General features: G+C 42.1%; 2 protein-coding genes across 3 annotated transcripts; one reads left to right on the top strand and one right to left on the bottom strand.

Annotated features, from left to right (window-relative positions):
* Window positions 1–725: 725 nt before the first annotated feature.
* On the top strand, window positions 726–10,605 carry dpp3 (dipeptidyl-peptidase 3). 2 transcript variants are annotated; one of them, XM_044042933.1, is made up of 19 exons: window positions 726–968; window positions 2,929–3,087; window positions 3,165–3,309; window positions 3,390–3,479; window positions 3,620–3,757; window positions 3,904–3,978; window positions 4,195–4,285; window positions 4,431–4,561; window positions 4,715–4,845; window positions 5,308–5,366; window positions 5,899–6,093; window positions 6,211–6,323; window positions 6,422–6,514; window positions 6,954–7,016; window positions 7,106–7,230; window positions 8,440–8,560; window positions 8,907–9,086; window positions 9,641–9,803; window positions 9,932–10,605. In XM_044042933.1, the coding sequence occupies exons 1-19, from the start codon at window positions 823–825 to the stop codon at window positions 10,072–10,074; spliced, it is 2,361 nt and encodes a 786-aa protein (XP_043898868.1). In that variant the 5' UTR covers window positions 726–822; the 3' UTR covers window positions 10,075–10,605. The 2 variants fall into 2 exon arrangements, with proteins under 2 accessions (XP_043898868.1, XP_043898869.1); XM_044042934.1 differs by lacking the exon at window positions 726–968 and adding an exon at window positions 1,172–1,251.
* Window positions 10,606–10,661: 56 nt separating this feature from the next.
* On the bottom strand, window positions 10,662–14,429 carry LOC122779244 (ras and Rab interactor 3-like). Its single transcript, XM_044041411.1, has 6 exons — window positions 14,270–14,429; window positions 13,433–13,643; window positions 13,204–13,318; window positions 12,735–12,807; window positions 12,551–12,642; window positions 10,662–12,247 (listed from the first exon to the last, which is right to left on the bottom strand). Exons 2-6 carry the CDS (start codon window positions 13,634–13,636, stop codon window positions 10,872–10,874), a joined length of 1,860 nt encoding a protein of 619 aa, XP_043897346.1. The 5' UTR covers window positions 13,637–13,643; window positions 14,270–14,429; the 3' UTR covers window positions 10,662–10,871.
* Between the last annotated feature and the right edge of the window lie 122 nt (window positions 14,430–14,551).

A 14,551-nucleotide genomic window follows, 5' to 3' on the forward strand; every position in this document is an offset into this window, starting at 1 on the left:
AATTCAGAGTGAACTCATGGAACATGTAGTAAAGACAGTCGAGTGAGATGGTTTGATAAAGTCCATCTGATGATGTAATGCTGGCAGATATTCGGGGTAATTTTCCTGTCCAAGCTTTATAATTGTTTATGGGAATGATGTCTTTCTTGGAGAGACGCCCTTCGTTCTTGTACAGAATACAGTGATGAGCTCCATAAATATCACCCGTGATGAGGCTGCAACCAGAATGATAAACAGAGTCCAACTATTTCTGTGTTGTTAAGGATGCATGTCAATAAATCAACAAAACTGACATAAAAACTGCCTCAGCGGAACAAGGGGAAACTTGATCCGTTACTGCCTTAGTTCCCAAGATCTGTGATATTTGAAAGGAAGTTTTACATCAGTCCTGACACTGTGATACTTACAGTATATTCTGATTGTGTTTCTTCTCATCACCAAACACTCAAACATAAAACTGTTATAAGTATACAGTTTTTGAAATCATTCACATTGAGATTATCACTCTAAAATGTATAATTAGTATCGCAAAGAGAACAGACAAACTTTTTTTTTAAAATATTCATAATTAATAATTTACCATTTCAATTTAAAGGGCTGTTGTATAAGGCTGAAATAGTATAGAAACCAGACGGCGTAGGAACTGAGTACTCCGGAAGATGGCAGTAATGCAACACTTCAGTATGCGAACTTGTCATTTAACTCCAACGATGAAGAACTGAGGACACACTTTAGATTTCATAGTAATAGCCATTTGCTGACCAAGCACGTTTTCTGACAGTTAACTGTTGAATATACATATACTTCTGGACCGTGTATTCAATGTTGTCCAGGTTCTGGTCACGGATATGGAAAAGGAAACCGACGAGGATGGGATTCGAACCTTCGCGTACACAGTTGAGAGCATTACCGATGTGCCGCTTTAACCACTTAGCCGCACCACCATGGATCTACTCAAAGGGGATTTGGTACAATTAGACCATTTTACTTTTTTATGTATTGTACTGTATATGAGTGTTGTCTCCACCCGCTGCATTGGTAGTAGACTGTCTTGACGTTTACAGTTTGTCACAAATATCGTTGTGGGATGCGCCCGAAAAATCTGGCAATGCCATTCGTTAAACGTGCTGTCATTCACAAATAATAAAGCTGTGATTGGTGGAGGGGCGGGGCTAAAATTGAATGAGTCCAGGAAGTGGACAACGTGAGACTGCAATTTGACGTTCGCCGGAGCTCCTTGTGGAAAACACGGTAACAAGATGTTGAGTTTATTTCCGTCTTTAAACCCATTGAAGTGTATTAGATAGCGGCCAGTCACGTACAGAAATAGGCGCCATAGCATCTTCTTCTCAACATTTTATGCTAAGAATTTGTGTGTGTGTGATAAAATGCTCTATGCACTCAGCAGCCGCCTTAGCTTGGACGCTAGGAGCTAACGCTGAGGTTAACACAGCTGTTGGCAGTAGCTTGAAGTCTAAATGGTTTTCTCATGTGTATTTACGGTTCACTGTTTAACTGCTTTGAGTCTACTGTTGAATTTAAAGCGGTATTTAAACGGGTGCCTTTAGACTCATAGCTCATAGCTCAATCACTCCAGCTTTGTCTTATTATCGGTTATAATAGAAAGTGAAACATCATCATGAATCTGGCCCACGGTCAGATACGACAGGTCAAGGTTCAAGCAGCAGCAACTTGTATTGTGTTTATTGAACAGATACCAACAGTTTAAATTTTAACTTCCCCACTTGATTTACTGCAGTGTCGTATTTTGTTTCTTCATAGCTATAAATTATCTTCAGAAAACAGGAAGCATTAATTAAAAGAAATAACCTTAAATAATTTTAAGCATACTTCAAACAAAAACGATTATCTTATGAAAAATCAATTACCTTAATAAAACATCAAACTACTGTTTACTACTCGCATTTCCTCAACCATATGTCTGAATAATGATAGCCAATGTTTTTGTTGGCCTTGTGATGGACTGGCAAACTGTCCAAGGTGTACCAAGGTGTCAGCTGGGATTAATCTTCTAGACAATGAATAAATTAAATTAAATTATATTAAATCATCCATCTGTCAATTGCTTATCCGAGATTGGGTCGCTGGGATAGCAGCTCTCGCATTTCTCGCAGGGGGCCTCAGACTTCCCTTCCCATCCTAACCAGGGGCCCGAACCACATCAACCGGCTCCTTTCCATGCGAAAGGAGCAGCAGCTGAATGAAAACATCCGATTTAAAACAAATGACTATCATATAATTAGGACGTGTCAGAATGATCAGTTATGAGCTCTTATGTGACCTTTTCTTAACAATGTGTGTGTTGTACGTCGGTGAAATACGTCCTCTGACTAAATATAGCGACCGCTGGCCGCAGTCTGATGCGAAGTGGTGCGAACACACGTTTGCTGACTTTATCCGGCACATTAGCTTCTTATATAAAATCCTCTGAGGCTGGAAGTTTGTGTAAAACACTGTGCTCCACTGTGCAGCCACCAACAGCACACTTGTCCCTCCGTGTTGACATAATACCGCTCTTCCTCCCTCGCCTGCACTCTCGCAGGGACAAGGTGGAGCTAAGGTGGAGCTCTCCAAGTAAACTTACTGGTGGGGCACTAACATTCGCGGGGAAATGCGCATGCTGCCGTCATAATCGCAGAGAATTCAACATCGAGACCACGAAAACATGACTGAGTATTCTTTTTCCACACTTTGGCAACTGGTAGGGCCTCCAGAGTCCCAAATATAAGTATTAAAATAGTTAAAAAGTTGATTTTGCATAATATGTCCCCTTTAAGAAAACATCGAACATAAAAAAACTAGCAATTGCTTTCCTTCATCTCACCTACACTTTCAAACTTATTTTATTTTCTTACTCCTCTTTTTTCCCTATTCTTAACACTTTCTGCTCCCACCCTCCCAAACCAGTTCCTTATCATCGGTGGTGAACCTCGGATTCAAGATGGTGGATTCTCAGTACTACCTCCCAAATGACATTGGCGTCTCTGCACTTGACTGTGGCGAGGCCTTCCGTCTGCTCTCCCCTCAGGAGAAGAAGTATGCCCACTACCTGTCAAGAGCTGCCTGGTATGTCCCTAATCTCAGGATGTGAAAAATAATTATATTTCTCTTGTCAGAATAAACATAAAATGCTGTTTTCTCAGGTATGGTGGTCTAGCAGTGTTGCTGCAGACTTCGCCTGAGTCAGCAGAAATCTTCGTCTTGTTGCAAAGAATCTTCAGGAAGCAGGCACCCTCACAGTTGGCACAGGTCGCTACAGCAGCTGGACTAAGCTCTGAGGAGTATCAGGTATGTAGTCTTGGTAATCTGTGGCTGTTTCTCGTGTCTTGCAACACATTTGAAGTAAAAAACTTTTTTTTTATGTATAGGCCTTCTTGGTGTATGCAGCAGGTTTGTATGCCAACATGGGAAACTACAAGTCATTTGGAGACACCAAGTTCATCCCAAATCTGCCCAAGGTAAGAAGCCCTTCTGTGTCAGGGGTTGAATCCACTCCTGCTGTTTTCGTGTATGATCATGTGCTTGTGATTCATACTTCACTGTTTTTTTTTGTTTTTGTTTTTTTTAAAATCTCTTCATCTGTGATTTTTCCGTCCAGGACAAGCTGGAGGCTCTGGTGAAGGCCAGCCAGGCATTTCAGGAGCAGCCTGCTGAGATGGAGGCTCTTTGGAACAGCTGCTCGTGTCTTCTGTATTCTCTGGAAGACAAACAGAAACAGCTGGGTCTGGGCGACAAGGTGGGAGCTCTAGCTTGGACCAAAACTTTTTTTCCTGCAAAAAAAATATTATGTTATATCATGACCTGCTGCTCTGAGCCATACAAGTATTTTATGGCCCATAATAGTATATGGTTTATGTATATATATATTTTTTTTTTTTTTAGGGAATTACAACCTACTTCTCAGGAAACTGCTGTCTGGAGGACGCTGAGCTGGCTCAGAAGTTCCTTGATTCACAAGTAAGCTGAATTGAAATTGGAATTAAATCATCATTCTTCTGCATTTGTACTAAAACATATGACTTTTCTTTCCTAAGCTGTTGAAGGTGAATGTCGCTGTTTGTATACATCTTTTACCTGTCTCCTCCATTTTCATATCTCATCCTGTCTGTACTGCACGTCTTTACTTCTTTGCATATCTTCATCCATATGGCTTGTCTTGTGCTATGTCTCTAGAAACTCTCGGCGTACAACACTCGTCTGTTTAAGCGAAACAATGGAGGGAAAGCTTGCTACGAGGTGCGCTTGGCTTCAGCTGTGAAAGCAGGTCAGGACTGCAGTGAAGAGAAATGAGTTTTACTTGAGAGTCAAACTATTTCTAAACATCAACCAAGAATGAAAGTTGAGATGTTTATTTAACTTAAAATTTGTGAGTCTTCAGTCATTTAAAGAAATGTATTTTGATGCTCCAGATTGTGCAGCTGAAGGGGAATGCGAGTCATGCTGCGGCAACTTCAACTTCGAGGACAAAGAGTTCGCTGTGAAGAGGGGAGACTATGCTCCACTCATGGAGAAAGTCTGTTATTATCTCCAACAAGCACAGGTGAGAGATGAAACTCTACAATGGGCAAAGTAGCCCACATGGGGTGTACTATAAATTTAAACTTAAGAATTTGGGAAAAGAAGAGGAGAAAAGATTAGTATATGGGAAGTTGTATTTTAGTAAAATGAATGAGTTTCCAAATAATTGAAACAGACCCACGCTGCCAATGAGAACCAGAGGAAGATGCTTGAAGAGTACAGACGGAGCTTCACCCTCGGCTCAGTTGACGCTCACAAAGAGGGCTCGCGCTATTGGATCAAAGACAAAGGACCAATTGTTGAGAGGTGAGCCCACTGAACCACATGCTGACTGTCCACATCTAGTCCACCAGTCCGTCATCCAGCACCCACCAAATTACAAACATATTTGTAAGATCAAACCACAGAAGGCGTAACTTGAAGGAGCAGTTGATTTCCTTACATGTGATGTAAAAACGTGATCATCTCAAGTGTTATATGATTTAAGAAAGGCCGAGCACAGAAAACTCACCTGTTGTGTTGGAGTCGCACTGAAATGTGCAGCTGGAAGATCTGTCATTTTATGACATGTTGCAGGATAACACTGTTTTCCTATGTCAATAATGAAATTATCCCTTTCTCGTACTCCTTGTCAAATGTTTGATATTTCTTGTTTGTTCACTCCCTTATCGACCTTAACCGTACCTTTGCACTGGCTAGTAAATACTACTGCAATGTGTTAATCACAAAAACATTTTTTTTTCCCTGATTTCTCTCTTTTTCTCTCAGTTACATAGGATTCATAGAGAGCTACAGAGACCCATTTGGCTCCAGAGGAGAGTTTGAAGGTAAAAAACCATGGAGAATGAGTGTAGTGAAAGTCTGGGCCTCTCTGGCCTCTCTAGGTTTTATTGCTGTGATACAGAGCTGAAGACTGTTGGGGAAAATTAACTCTGTTAAACCACTGAAACAATCACTTTTACTGGTGCTTAAGTATTAAGCCCCTTTTCAATTTTGTGTTTCTAATTTGAAATGGATAAAATTACCTCTATATACTTGATCACTAATAATGTCATTTCAAAAAATGGTGAATTTGATTTATTAAAATTATAAAGTAAAAGTCCATCTGACCCCAGTTTGAGGTGCCATAGAAAAGGGTTTTAATACTGTAAATTTATTTGCAAACACAACTATTTTTTTTCATTATGGGCTCTTGAATGTATACAATAAAATCAGTTCTATCAATTTAAAATAACCCAGAATTACATAATGTTAATACTCAGCCACAATCAGTATTATTTACTTCAACTAAGTGAACTCAGATATACTGTAAAGTATATTTCTTGGTTTTCTTATCTCTGGTCTTGGTGTCACCTCCAGGTTTTGTTGCCGTGGTGAACAAGGCGATGAGCGAGCGCTTTGCTAAGCTGGTGAGCTCAGCAGAAGTCCTGCTTCCGGAGCTGCCTTGGCCCAGAGCGTTTGAGAAGGACACTTTCCTTAAACCCGACTTCACCTCGCTGGATGTTCTCACATTTGCTGGAAGTGGAATACCAGCCGGCATCAACATCCCCAACTGTATGTACACTGAGGATGTCTCACTGATTATAATGTTCATTTGGTTTTAAGATGTTGAATAGTTTGTGTGCTTTACAGCTTCTCACTTGAAAGTGTTTTGTGTGTTTGTGTTTGCAGACGATGACATCAGACAGTCGGAGGGCTTTAAAAACGTGTCACTAGGAAACGTGCTTGCTGTTGCTTATTCCACACAGAAAGAAAAACTCACCTTCCTTGCAGAAGATGACAAGGTAGCATGTCATACATGTGTTTGGTTTTGTTTTGGTTTTTTTGTCATGAACTCTCCCATAATTTTACATTCTGCTGTGTGTTTGTGTTTTTGCTTTAGGATTTGTTCATTAAGTGGAAGGGTCCATCATTCGAAGTGCAGGTCGGACTTCATGAGCTGCTGGGCCATGGAAGCGGCAAACTGTTTGTCCAGGTCAGTCCAAAATATGAAAGTATATTCACTGTATATTGCATACTGGACTGTGATACATACCACTTTTCAGGGCATAGGAGGTTATAGTTAATCAGGTACTACTGTTTGTTATGTCGTCAATCAGTGTTACCCACACTTTCTAAAGATGGCAAATCACAATATAAGTTGGATATAATGCAGCAACTCATTTGCAGCCATATCTGTAAAACCTGATGTAGTTTTGTGTTGGTCAGCACATCATTTAAACGTCTTCCACGGTCCATCTGTGTGTCTCAACCCACTCTTTGGGAGTCACTGGTCTATATGGTCTGTTGAACCCTGGTCATGTGGTCATGTGGTCATGTTAAATGCTATCAGCACTCTTCATTTTAAATTTCTAAAAACTTTCTGTTTTCTCATATGTTTTGTTTTTCTTCTCACTTCCTTTTGTGTTCTGAAGGATGACCAAGGCAAATTCAACTTTGACCAAAGCAAAGTGGTCAACCCAGAAACTGGAGAGCCGGTGAGTTTACGCCTGTTAACTTATTGCATTGACACAAAAATAATGATGGGGCGATGCAGTGCCTCATCAGGTGTCTGTTTCCTCTCCAGGTGTCCAGCTGGTATCGAGGCAGCGAGACATGGGACAGTAAATTCTCCACAATTGCTTCCTCTTATGAAGAATGTCGTGCCGAATGTGTCGGACTCTACCTGTGTCTCAAGAAGCAGGTACTCAGGTATGTCTGATAGTGCTTATCATAACCTATACTTCTATTAAGATGTGCATTGATGAAAACTGAATTTTTGAGAGGCTTAGTTTAAAAGAGCCTGCATTATAAGTGCTGTGATGTGAGCCACGGATAAACAAGTCCCTCTTCAATCACTCACTTTACAGTATGAGGATGAGGATCAGGCGACTCTTCTCTCCAGGCTTCGTGGATCCGTTTATATTTGGTGCTCTGCCAGCAGACAGACATGTTGATACTTCTACTAGTCTCATAGACTCAGTGGTGCATCCCGGAAGAAATATGAGGCTTGGTGAATCGGGGAGATGTTTATGATTCAATATTTTAGCTGGATTGCCTCAGAATGAATAAACCATGTTGCCGTAATTTATGGTTGCGTCTCGTTTCATAAACATGCTTAAATTAAAGATGAACCTGTATGAAAAGTAATGAATTGTAAGTGGTTCAAAGCTTCGCTGCACAACCTCTAGGGTCCCCTGTAGATTTTTGAGTAATTACCTAAACAGTCTGCAGTCTCTAAGACCCGGCAGTCTATGACCTACTTTATTCTCCCCTACTGCTACCACTATCTCACACACACACACACACAGAAGAGAAAGAAGCAATTCTGTCCTCTTATCTGTGTTTATATGGTACTTCAGTAATTGTTATTTATCTGTCTTTTATTGTTGTGTTAGTTGTTCAGACTGCATCCAGGAAACAGCAGCAGCTGTGATTGGTTCATGCAGACATGTAACCAGGCTGCTGTAAACAGGATGCTTATTTTCAATATCGCACCATCATGTACAGTAGAAGCCAAAATCATGGTTGTGATTAAAATACAGTAAATAAGTCCTACTGAATGTCATTGGCTTTTTTTAGCAGTACAATCCACTTCTGAAACGTGGTGCTTCTTGATGTTTTCAGCCCTAGTGCTGCTGTATGAAGCCGTCTCCCTTTACTCTTCCCGTATCTCGCCTGATCAGTCATGATATAAAATGGGAGTGTCACCACGGCAGCTTGAATGTTGAACAATATAGTTTTAATATACAGACTTATAATGAACAATGTTTCTACATCATAAACAAAAACAAACCCCAACTGTCTTAACAATGCCAGACCAAGTAGTGAGGTTAAGCCAATCACAAAGGGATCCCGGGTCAATACAGATAAGTGACGAAATGTCACTAATGAGTGAATCTGTTTGTATGTGTGTTCCAGTATCTTTGGCCATGAAGGCCAGGATGCAGAGGATGTGGTGTACGTCAACTGGCTCAGTATGGTCAGAGCTGGACTCTTGGGCCTGGAGTTTTACACACCTGAGAGCAAGAGCTGGAGACAGGTACTGCGTCTGATTTAAATGTTTAGATTAAGTCTCTTGAGAAATGCACAGTAGTGTACTCATAATAGACGTCGGGGGTTTTAATAGTCAAACAGCACTTTACAGGCCCTGGTTATTTTTATTAATAATGACTCATACTTTTATTTGTAACATCAGAGATGCACAGTGTCAAGTGAATAGTGTTTATAATAGAAGTCAGCATACAGACCATTAGTCATCTGACTGGCTCAGTTTCATGTGTCTGTGCTGTATAATTCAGCTTGTGTTATCATGAGTGTCACAGGGTTTATACAATGTGTGTGTTATATCTGTGTGTGTGTGTGTGTGTGTGTGTGTTCTGTCCCAGGCTCACATGCAGGCTCGATTTGTGATCCTGTGTGTTCTTCTGGAGGCCGGGGAGGGCCTGGTCAGCCTGGAGGAAATCACGGGGCAGGACGGCAAGCCTGACGCTCGGATCACAGTGGACCGAAGCAAGATCCACACCGTGGGCAAGAACGCCATCCACAGCTTCCTCTGCAAACTGCAGGTAGGTCCATACTTTTTCAGTCGCATAGGCAGTAGAACTAGTTACTAGACACACATGCACCAGTGAAAAATATTCTTTTTTTAAAAAGTGCAGAAATTAATTGAGTTAATTAACTCAATGCTCCACAAAGAAATTTGAGAATCTCTGCTTTAGTAAGTTTGTGGATTCTTTAATTTTTTTATCAGTAATTTAAAGCTACAACTTCCAGTATTATAAAAGTAAATATTCACTGGTTCTTTTTATAGTAGTAAACATATAGTGAACATGTTTTCCCCATTTAATTAACATGAACTTTTTTACATTCAAATGTTTTGTAAACCATATGGTTAAGTGAAGAAAATCAGACAATATACCAATAAGTGTTAGTTGCACTCTTCAACTTTTCACACTTGTGTGTTTCTATCCACATTATTACCATCCTCCTGAGCTTCTGAAATAAAAGAGTGATGTATCAAATGATGTGAATATTATCGTTTATCATCCCTCTATTAGGTCAGTTTCCTCCATGTCTACACACCCACCCATGTTAATAACCTGATTCTTCCATTTTGCAGATCTTAAAGTCGACAGCGGACGTGGAAGGAGGAAGATTTCTGTACGACTTTTACTCCACCGTCAGCGACAGCGGCGCTCACAACTTCCTGCGTCTCCGTGAGACGGTGCTGCTCAGGAAGGAAACGCGAAAGTTGTTTGTCCAGGCCAACACCAGAGTCAATGGTAAATTCATTAATTTGTGTTCATTAACAAATGCATTTACCATTTACAGTTGTTACTGATGTTGATTGTTGAAGCAACGGTTGCCTGTTAAGCTAATTATTCCATGTGTGCACATGTGTGGTTTCCAGGTGAAAATGTGGACCTGGTGGAGTACGAAGGCAGCGTAGCCGGTTTGATTTCCTCCTTCACTGAACGCTTCCAGGATGACGCAGATCAACTGGAGGCTAACCTTCTGGAGATGAGCAAGAACGATTCCCCCTGCTGGTCTTGATGGACATTCAATCCATAGGTTTCAAATATGTCCGCTCTTTTTCTTAGCCATATGTGATAAAAGTGAAAGTCAGTGGACACAAAACTGCAAATGAACACAAATTGTTTTAAAGGAAACACCTGAAGAGACAGGATCTATCTGATTTGGTGCAACATCATCACGCGTTTAGAAAACACATTTTTCTAATGAAATGTTCTTGCAAACTGTAAACTGTAATTAATGCCAACTGGAAGTTAAAATGCTGGCATTTCCGCAAGGTTCTGTCGGTCGCTGTTTAGCTGTGGCAAGGTCAAAATGTGGCTCATCTATCAGTAATCGTCCAATCTGGGTGTAGATGCTTATTTGAATGCTTAAGAACAGGTTCATGTTAACTGCCAAGGTAAAATAAGTCTCCATCTTAACTTTCTTTTGCCAGGATTGGTTGAAAGAGTTAAGTACTTGACTGTATGGTATATTGTTATGACTTGGAGGCTTCACAACAGTTAAGGATGTGATATTGAATCTACAAAAAATAAAAGCTGTTTGATAAGATCCTTGTGTTTTTTTTTTCTTTATATTTGAAGAATACAAACAAATAAGCAGCAAGAAACTCAACAACACTGTTTAATGTTTACATATAACGTTTTTGAACACTGTCACGTTTTATTGCGTGGTTAGGAAACTGGCAATAGAGCATGATGGGAATTATTAAGGAAAAATTGAGCATAGATCAGCTCTTGAAAACCATCATACGTGCCTGAGATGCTGTCGATGTATAAACACTTATTGTATACAGTGCTTCATGATATGGCATTATTTCATTTAGGGACAGTCATGTCATGGGGTGAGGGAGGTGGAGTCTCTGCTGCCCCCTCAAGACTGCTGAAGGAACTGCTGCTGTCCGTGTCATTTAGAGAAGTACCTTTCATCTTTAAAACCAGTCTCTGTTCCTCCTCCTCCTCCTCTCCCTTTGCATTTGTTTCACAATCTTCATCCTGCTTTGCACCCGCAGTGCCTCCCTCCTCCTCTTCCTCTGCATCTCTCTGTGATCTCTGATTGGCTTTTAAGGGGAGAGCCGGTGTGTCATAAACCTGCTCTGCCAGCTGAGGTGGGGGTGAGGAAGTGAATGGTGACATAAAGACGGGCAGCTTCGGAGAAACAGACGGGGACTGATACGGTGAGGGAGAGGGTGAGGCGCGCGGAGAGAGAGAAAAGGGGACTTTGGGAGAAACGGACGGGGACTGGTATGGTGAGAGAGAGGGTGAGGCACAGGGTGAGTCATGTGGAGAGAGAGAAAAGGGGGGTCTGGGAGAAACAGAAGGGGATTGATAAGGGGAGAGAGAGGCTAAAGCACCAGGAGAGATGGGTATAAATCCTGTGGGGTTAGGAGGAGGTGCCAGGGGAGCAACAGCTGGGGAGAGGTAAGGAGAAAGTGAGCGAGGAAGGGAGGAATTGATCCCTGGAGAAGGCTGCATGTACTCTGACTCTTCAGGATGATGCTCCATTATTTTTGGTAGTGTAACTGCAGCCTCCTCTAAATCCACTTGACCTTGGACCTGCTCCTGCACCTGGTCTTGAGGAGCTGCTGAAGGAGGCTGAATCTGGGCCTCATCGGGATCCTCCTGTCTTTGTATCGAAGTCTGGGTGTCTGGTGCTGTGGCTTGGTTCCCATCCTGTAAAGGAATTAAGACTTTACTGGGCTTGGCATCTCCTTGTCCCTGTTTCTGAGCTTTACATTTCCCTTTAGTTTTGGGCTTTAAAGGCGGCGGAGGTGGCGGAGCAAGAGGAGGCGACAGCGGGGTCAATGTCTCAGTGGAAACTCGAATCTTGAGGCTACGTTTTAACAGGTTCCGTCTGGACAATACAGTCTGAGACTGTAGGAAAAGGGGGTTGATGAAGCAAAGAGCGCCCAGGCCGGAGCCACAGTCCAACTCTCTGGGACTGCGTGTTGTGATTGGACAGAACTCGTGGAACAGGGTGGGTTTGGAACCCAACTGTTGGCCATTTGTGTCTGACTCGGGTTCTGTCGTGAGCTGGTGATCTGAGTTGGGCTGTGGAGCTGAATCAGAGCTTGTGGTTGGAGCAGCAGCAGCAGGTGTGGCTGGCGTCACAGCGTCGGGCTTCTTCTCTTTGTCAATCTGGGACTTTGGTGCCTCCCGCGGTCCACGGACATTTAGATGGGAACTCCAAAATTCTAGAAAACAACACAGATTCCTTTCATTTAGTGAAACTGTTTCTTTTGTCAGAACAATAATCAAAATCATTATGGACAGAAAGAGTAGGTAATACTAGTTCTGGTAGTATATTTAGGGAAACACAGCCCCTGAAGGAACCATGAACAGACAAGCGACTTCCGTTCATTTTTTCCATCACCCGAGAGTCAGTTACTCAAGGTAAAATGTGTATACGCCCCATGTAAATAAATCCTTTAAGGCCCAGGTATTTTCTAGTTGAGGTTACAAAATCAGACTTAACGGAACCAGATTTGTTCACTTACCTATTCCCATGTGTGAGATGGACTCCAGCTCTTTGTGAGAGGTGGCTTTTGCAATTGCTTCGGGAAGCTCCAAGGGGAACGGCAGTACATCTCTGACACAAACACAGACAATACACAATAAACTCAACCACTGACAGTGAGCGGTGAGATGATGAAGGAGACGCAAACGAAACGGGATTTTTACCTGCTGACACAGTAGAAAGAAATGAGTCTTGGGAGATCTGGGAAGCTGATTGCTGACGTTTCCAGAGTCAGAGCTGGAGGTGAGGACGAGACAGAGATACAGTGGAAAAAATGATGTGCTTGAACTGCAAAAATAAAAAGTGTTCCGTCACCTACCGTAGTGCAGTATGATCTATTAAATGACTAAAAACAGAGACGCAGTGGCAGTTTCATTCTTTGTCATCATCTGCATGCTGGATGTGTCATGTGCTGTTGTATATTAACAACCATTGTATAAGGCATACAATACATTTTTAATTGAATTCCTGCATTTCAGGGCATCTATATGAATACGAAACCACAACATTCTTAGCTAAAACAATGCAATAAAAAAGCCTCACATGAGTATGTGTATACTGTTGTATTTACACCTCAGATATTTTGATAGGTAGACTCACACATGTGTGAGTGTTTGTTGGTCTTCTACTTACTGGACAGTTCCTCCCTGATGCCAAACTGCTGGACAAAGGAAGGCACACTATCATCCGTCAGACGTATGCACAGCACGTTTCTCTGCGATGTGCGAGACTTTCGCACCAGGAATGTCTGCGGTGTGTGCAGAACACGGAGAGAGGAGACAAGATGGAGAGACGCTGTGTTTGTTTGTGTGCTGCATTGGACAAATGGCTTTTCTGAATCTGCATGTGTGTATCATCTGACCCCAGGAGGCTCCCTCTGCAGTATGTGCAGGGCAGTAGCAGGGTTGATTGACAGCTGGAGCCAGACAGGGCCGGTGAGCAGGAGGCGGTCCAGGACGCTGATGCTTCTCAGGGAACCTCTTCCCCTTTGAAGCCCCAGGAGCTTCTGATGTGATGACTTGGTGGGCTCGGGGAAGTCATATAGAGGTTCTTCTTGTTGTGCCATCCCGTGGCTGATTTTGGTTGAAAACAGTTCATAAATATAAAACAACAATATTTTGTCTAGCCTATACTTCATTTCATGTGTATTTAAATTTATAACAGAAGTGTGTTATCTAGCCCCCTCACAATAAAAAAAAACCCTCAGTCCCTTCATCCTGGAATCATCATGTAACCTGAACATGCTGCACATGGTTATTATCATGCTGCATGTCTGTGTGGTCACATCAATAACAGGGAGATGGGTGGGTCTGCTACAGACACACACCTGTGCTGTAAACCTGCCTGGATTTGGACAGCAAGTCCAGACATGGTAATGTGCAGCAGCTCCACTCAGACGCAGGCAGAGCTGAACTGCTACAGAAAACTTGCAAAATACAACACACATCAGGTATAATCATTTAAATGGCGACACTTTTCTGAGCTTATCTAATGTCTTCCACCCTGTCAGAACTCATTCACTCCCTCCCTGACTCCCTCCCTCACGCACTCACTCACAACACCAACATCTGCATTCCTGTAAAACTATAGATTTCCTCTTCAAACTCTGCGCGCGCTCTTCCTGTCGATCACTCGTTAAAATCGCGTTTATTAATTTACTGAGTGATTCTCATGTCCACACAGTCAGGCCTCAGTTTACCTCTTTGTCCAGATACGTCTTCTTCTTTTTCGATCGCCCCCGGCTTCGCTTTATAGTGGCATATTCTCCGTATTCTTCCGCGAGCCAAATTTTCCTATGAGGAAATATGTACTTCACTTCTCCACAGATTCACTTCAGTGTGTCCACACATCTGCAGACGTCTTCCTGCTTTGGCTCCTCCTTCTTTCTTCTCACCTGACCTTCACCTGTTAGCCTGTTAAGCATAGTTTAACATAGCAGAGCATATCATAGCATAGAATAGTATAGTATAGTGTAGTATAG

Source organism: Solea senegalensis, linkage group LG13, assembly GCF_019176455.1.
Source record: "Solea senegalensis isolate Sse05_10M linkage group LG13, IFAPA_SoseM_1, whole genome shotgun sequence".
NCBI lineage: Eukaryota > Metazoa > Chordata > Actinopteri > Pleuronectiformes > Soleidae > Solea > Solea senegalensis.

Excerpts from the sequence above, each read along its gene's own strand:
- dpp3 (XM_044042933.1), top strand. The coding sequence starts at position 823 with ATGTTGTCCAGGTTCTGGTCACGGATATGGAAAAGGAAACCGACGAGG. Across the intron at positions 3,088-3,164 it reads TACCTGTCAAGAGCTGCCTG|GTATGGTGGTCTAGCAGTGT; the intron begins GTATGTCCCTAA and ends CTGTTTTCTCAG. Across the intron at positions 8,561-8,906 it reads AGAGCAAGAGCTGGAGACAG|GCTCACATGCAGGCTCGATT; the intron begins GTACTGCGTCTG and ends GTTCTGTCCCAG.
- LOC122779244 (XM_044041411.1), bottom strand. The coding sequence starts at position 13,636 with ATGGCACAACAAGAAGAACCTCTATATGACTTCCCCGAGCCCACCAAG. Across the intron at positions 12,808-13,203 it reads CATCAGGGAGGAACTGTCCA|CTCTGACTCTGGAAACGTCA; the intron begins GTAAGTAGAAGA and ends CCTCACCTCCAG. Across the intron at positions 12,248-12,550 it reads CATCTCACACATGGGAATAG|AATTTTGGAGTTCCCATCTA; the intron begins GTAAGTGAACAA and ends GTTGTTTTCTAG.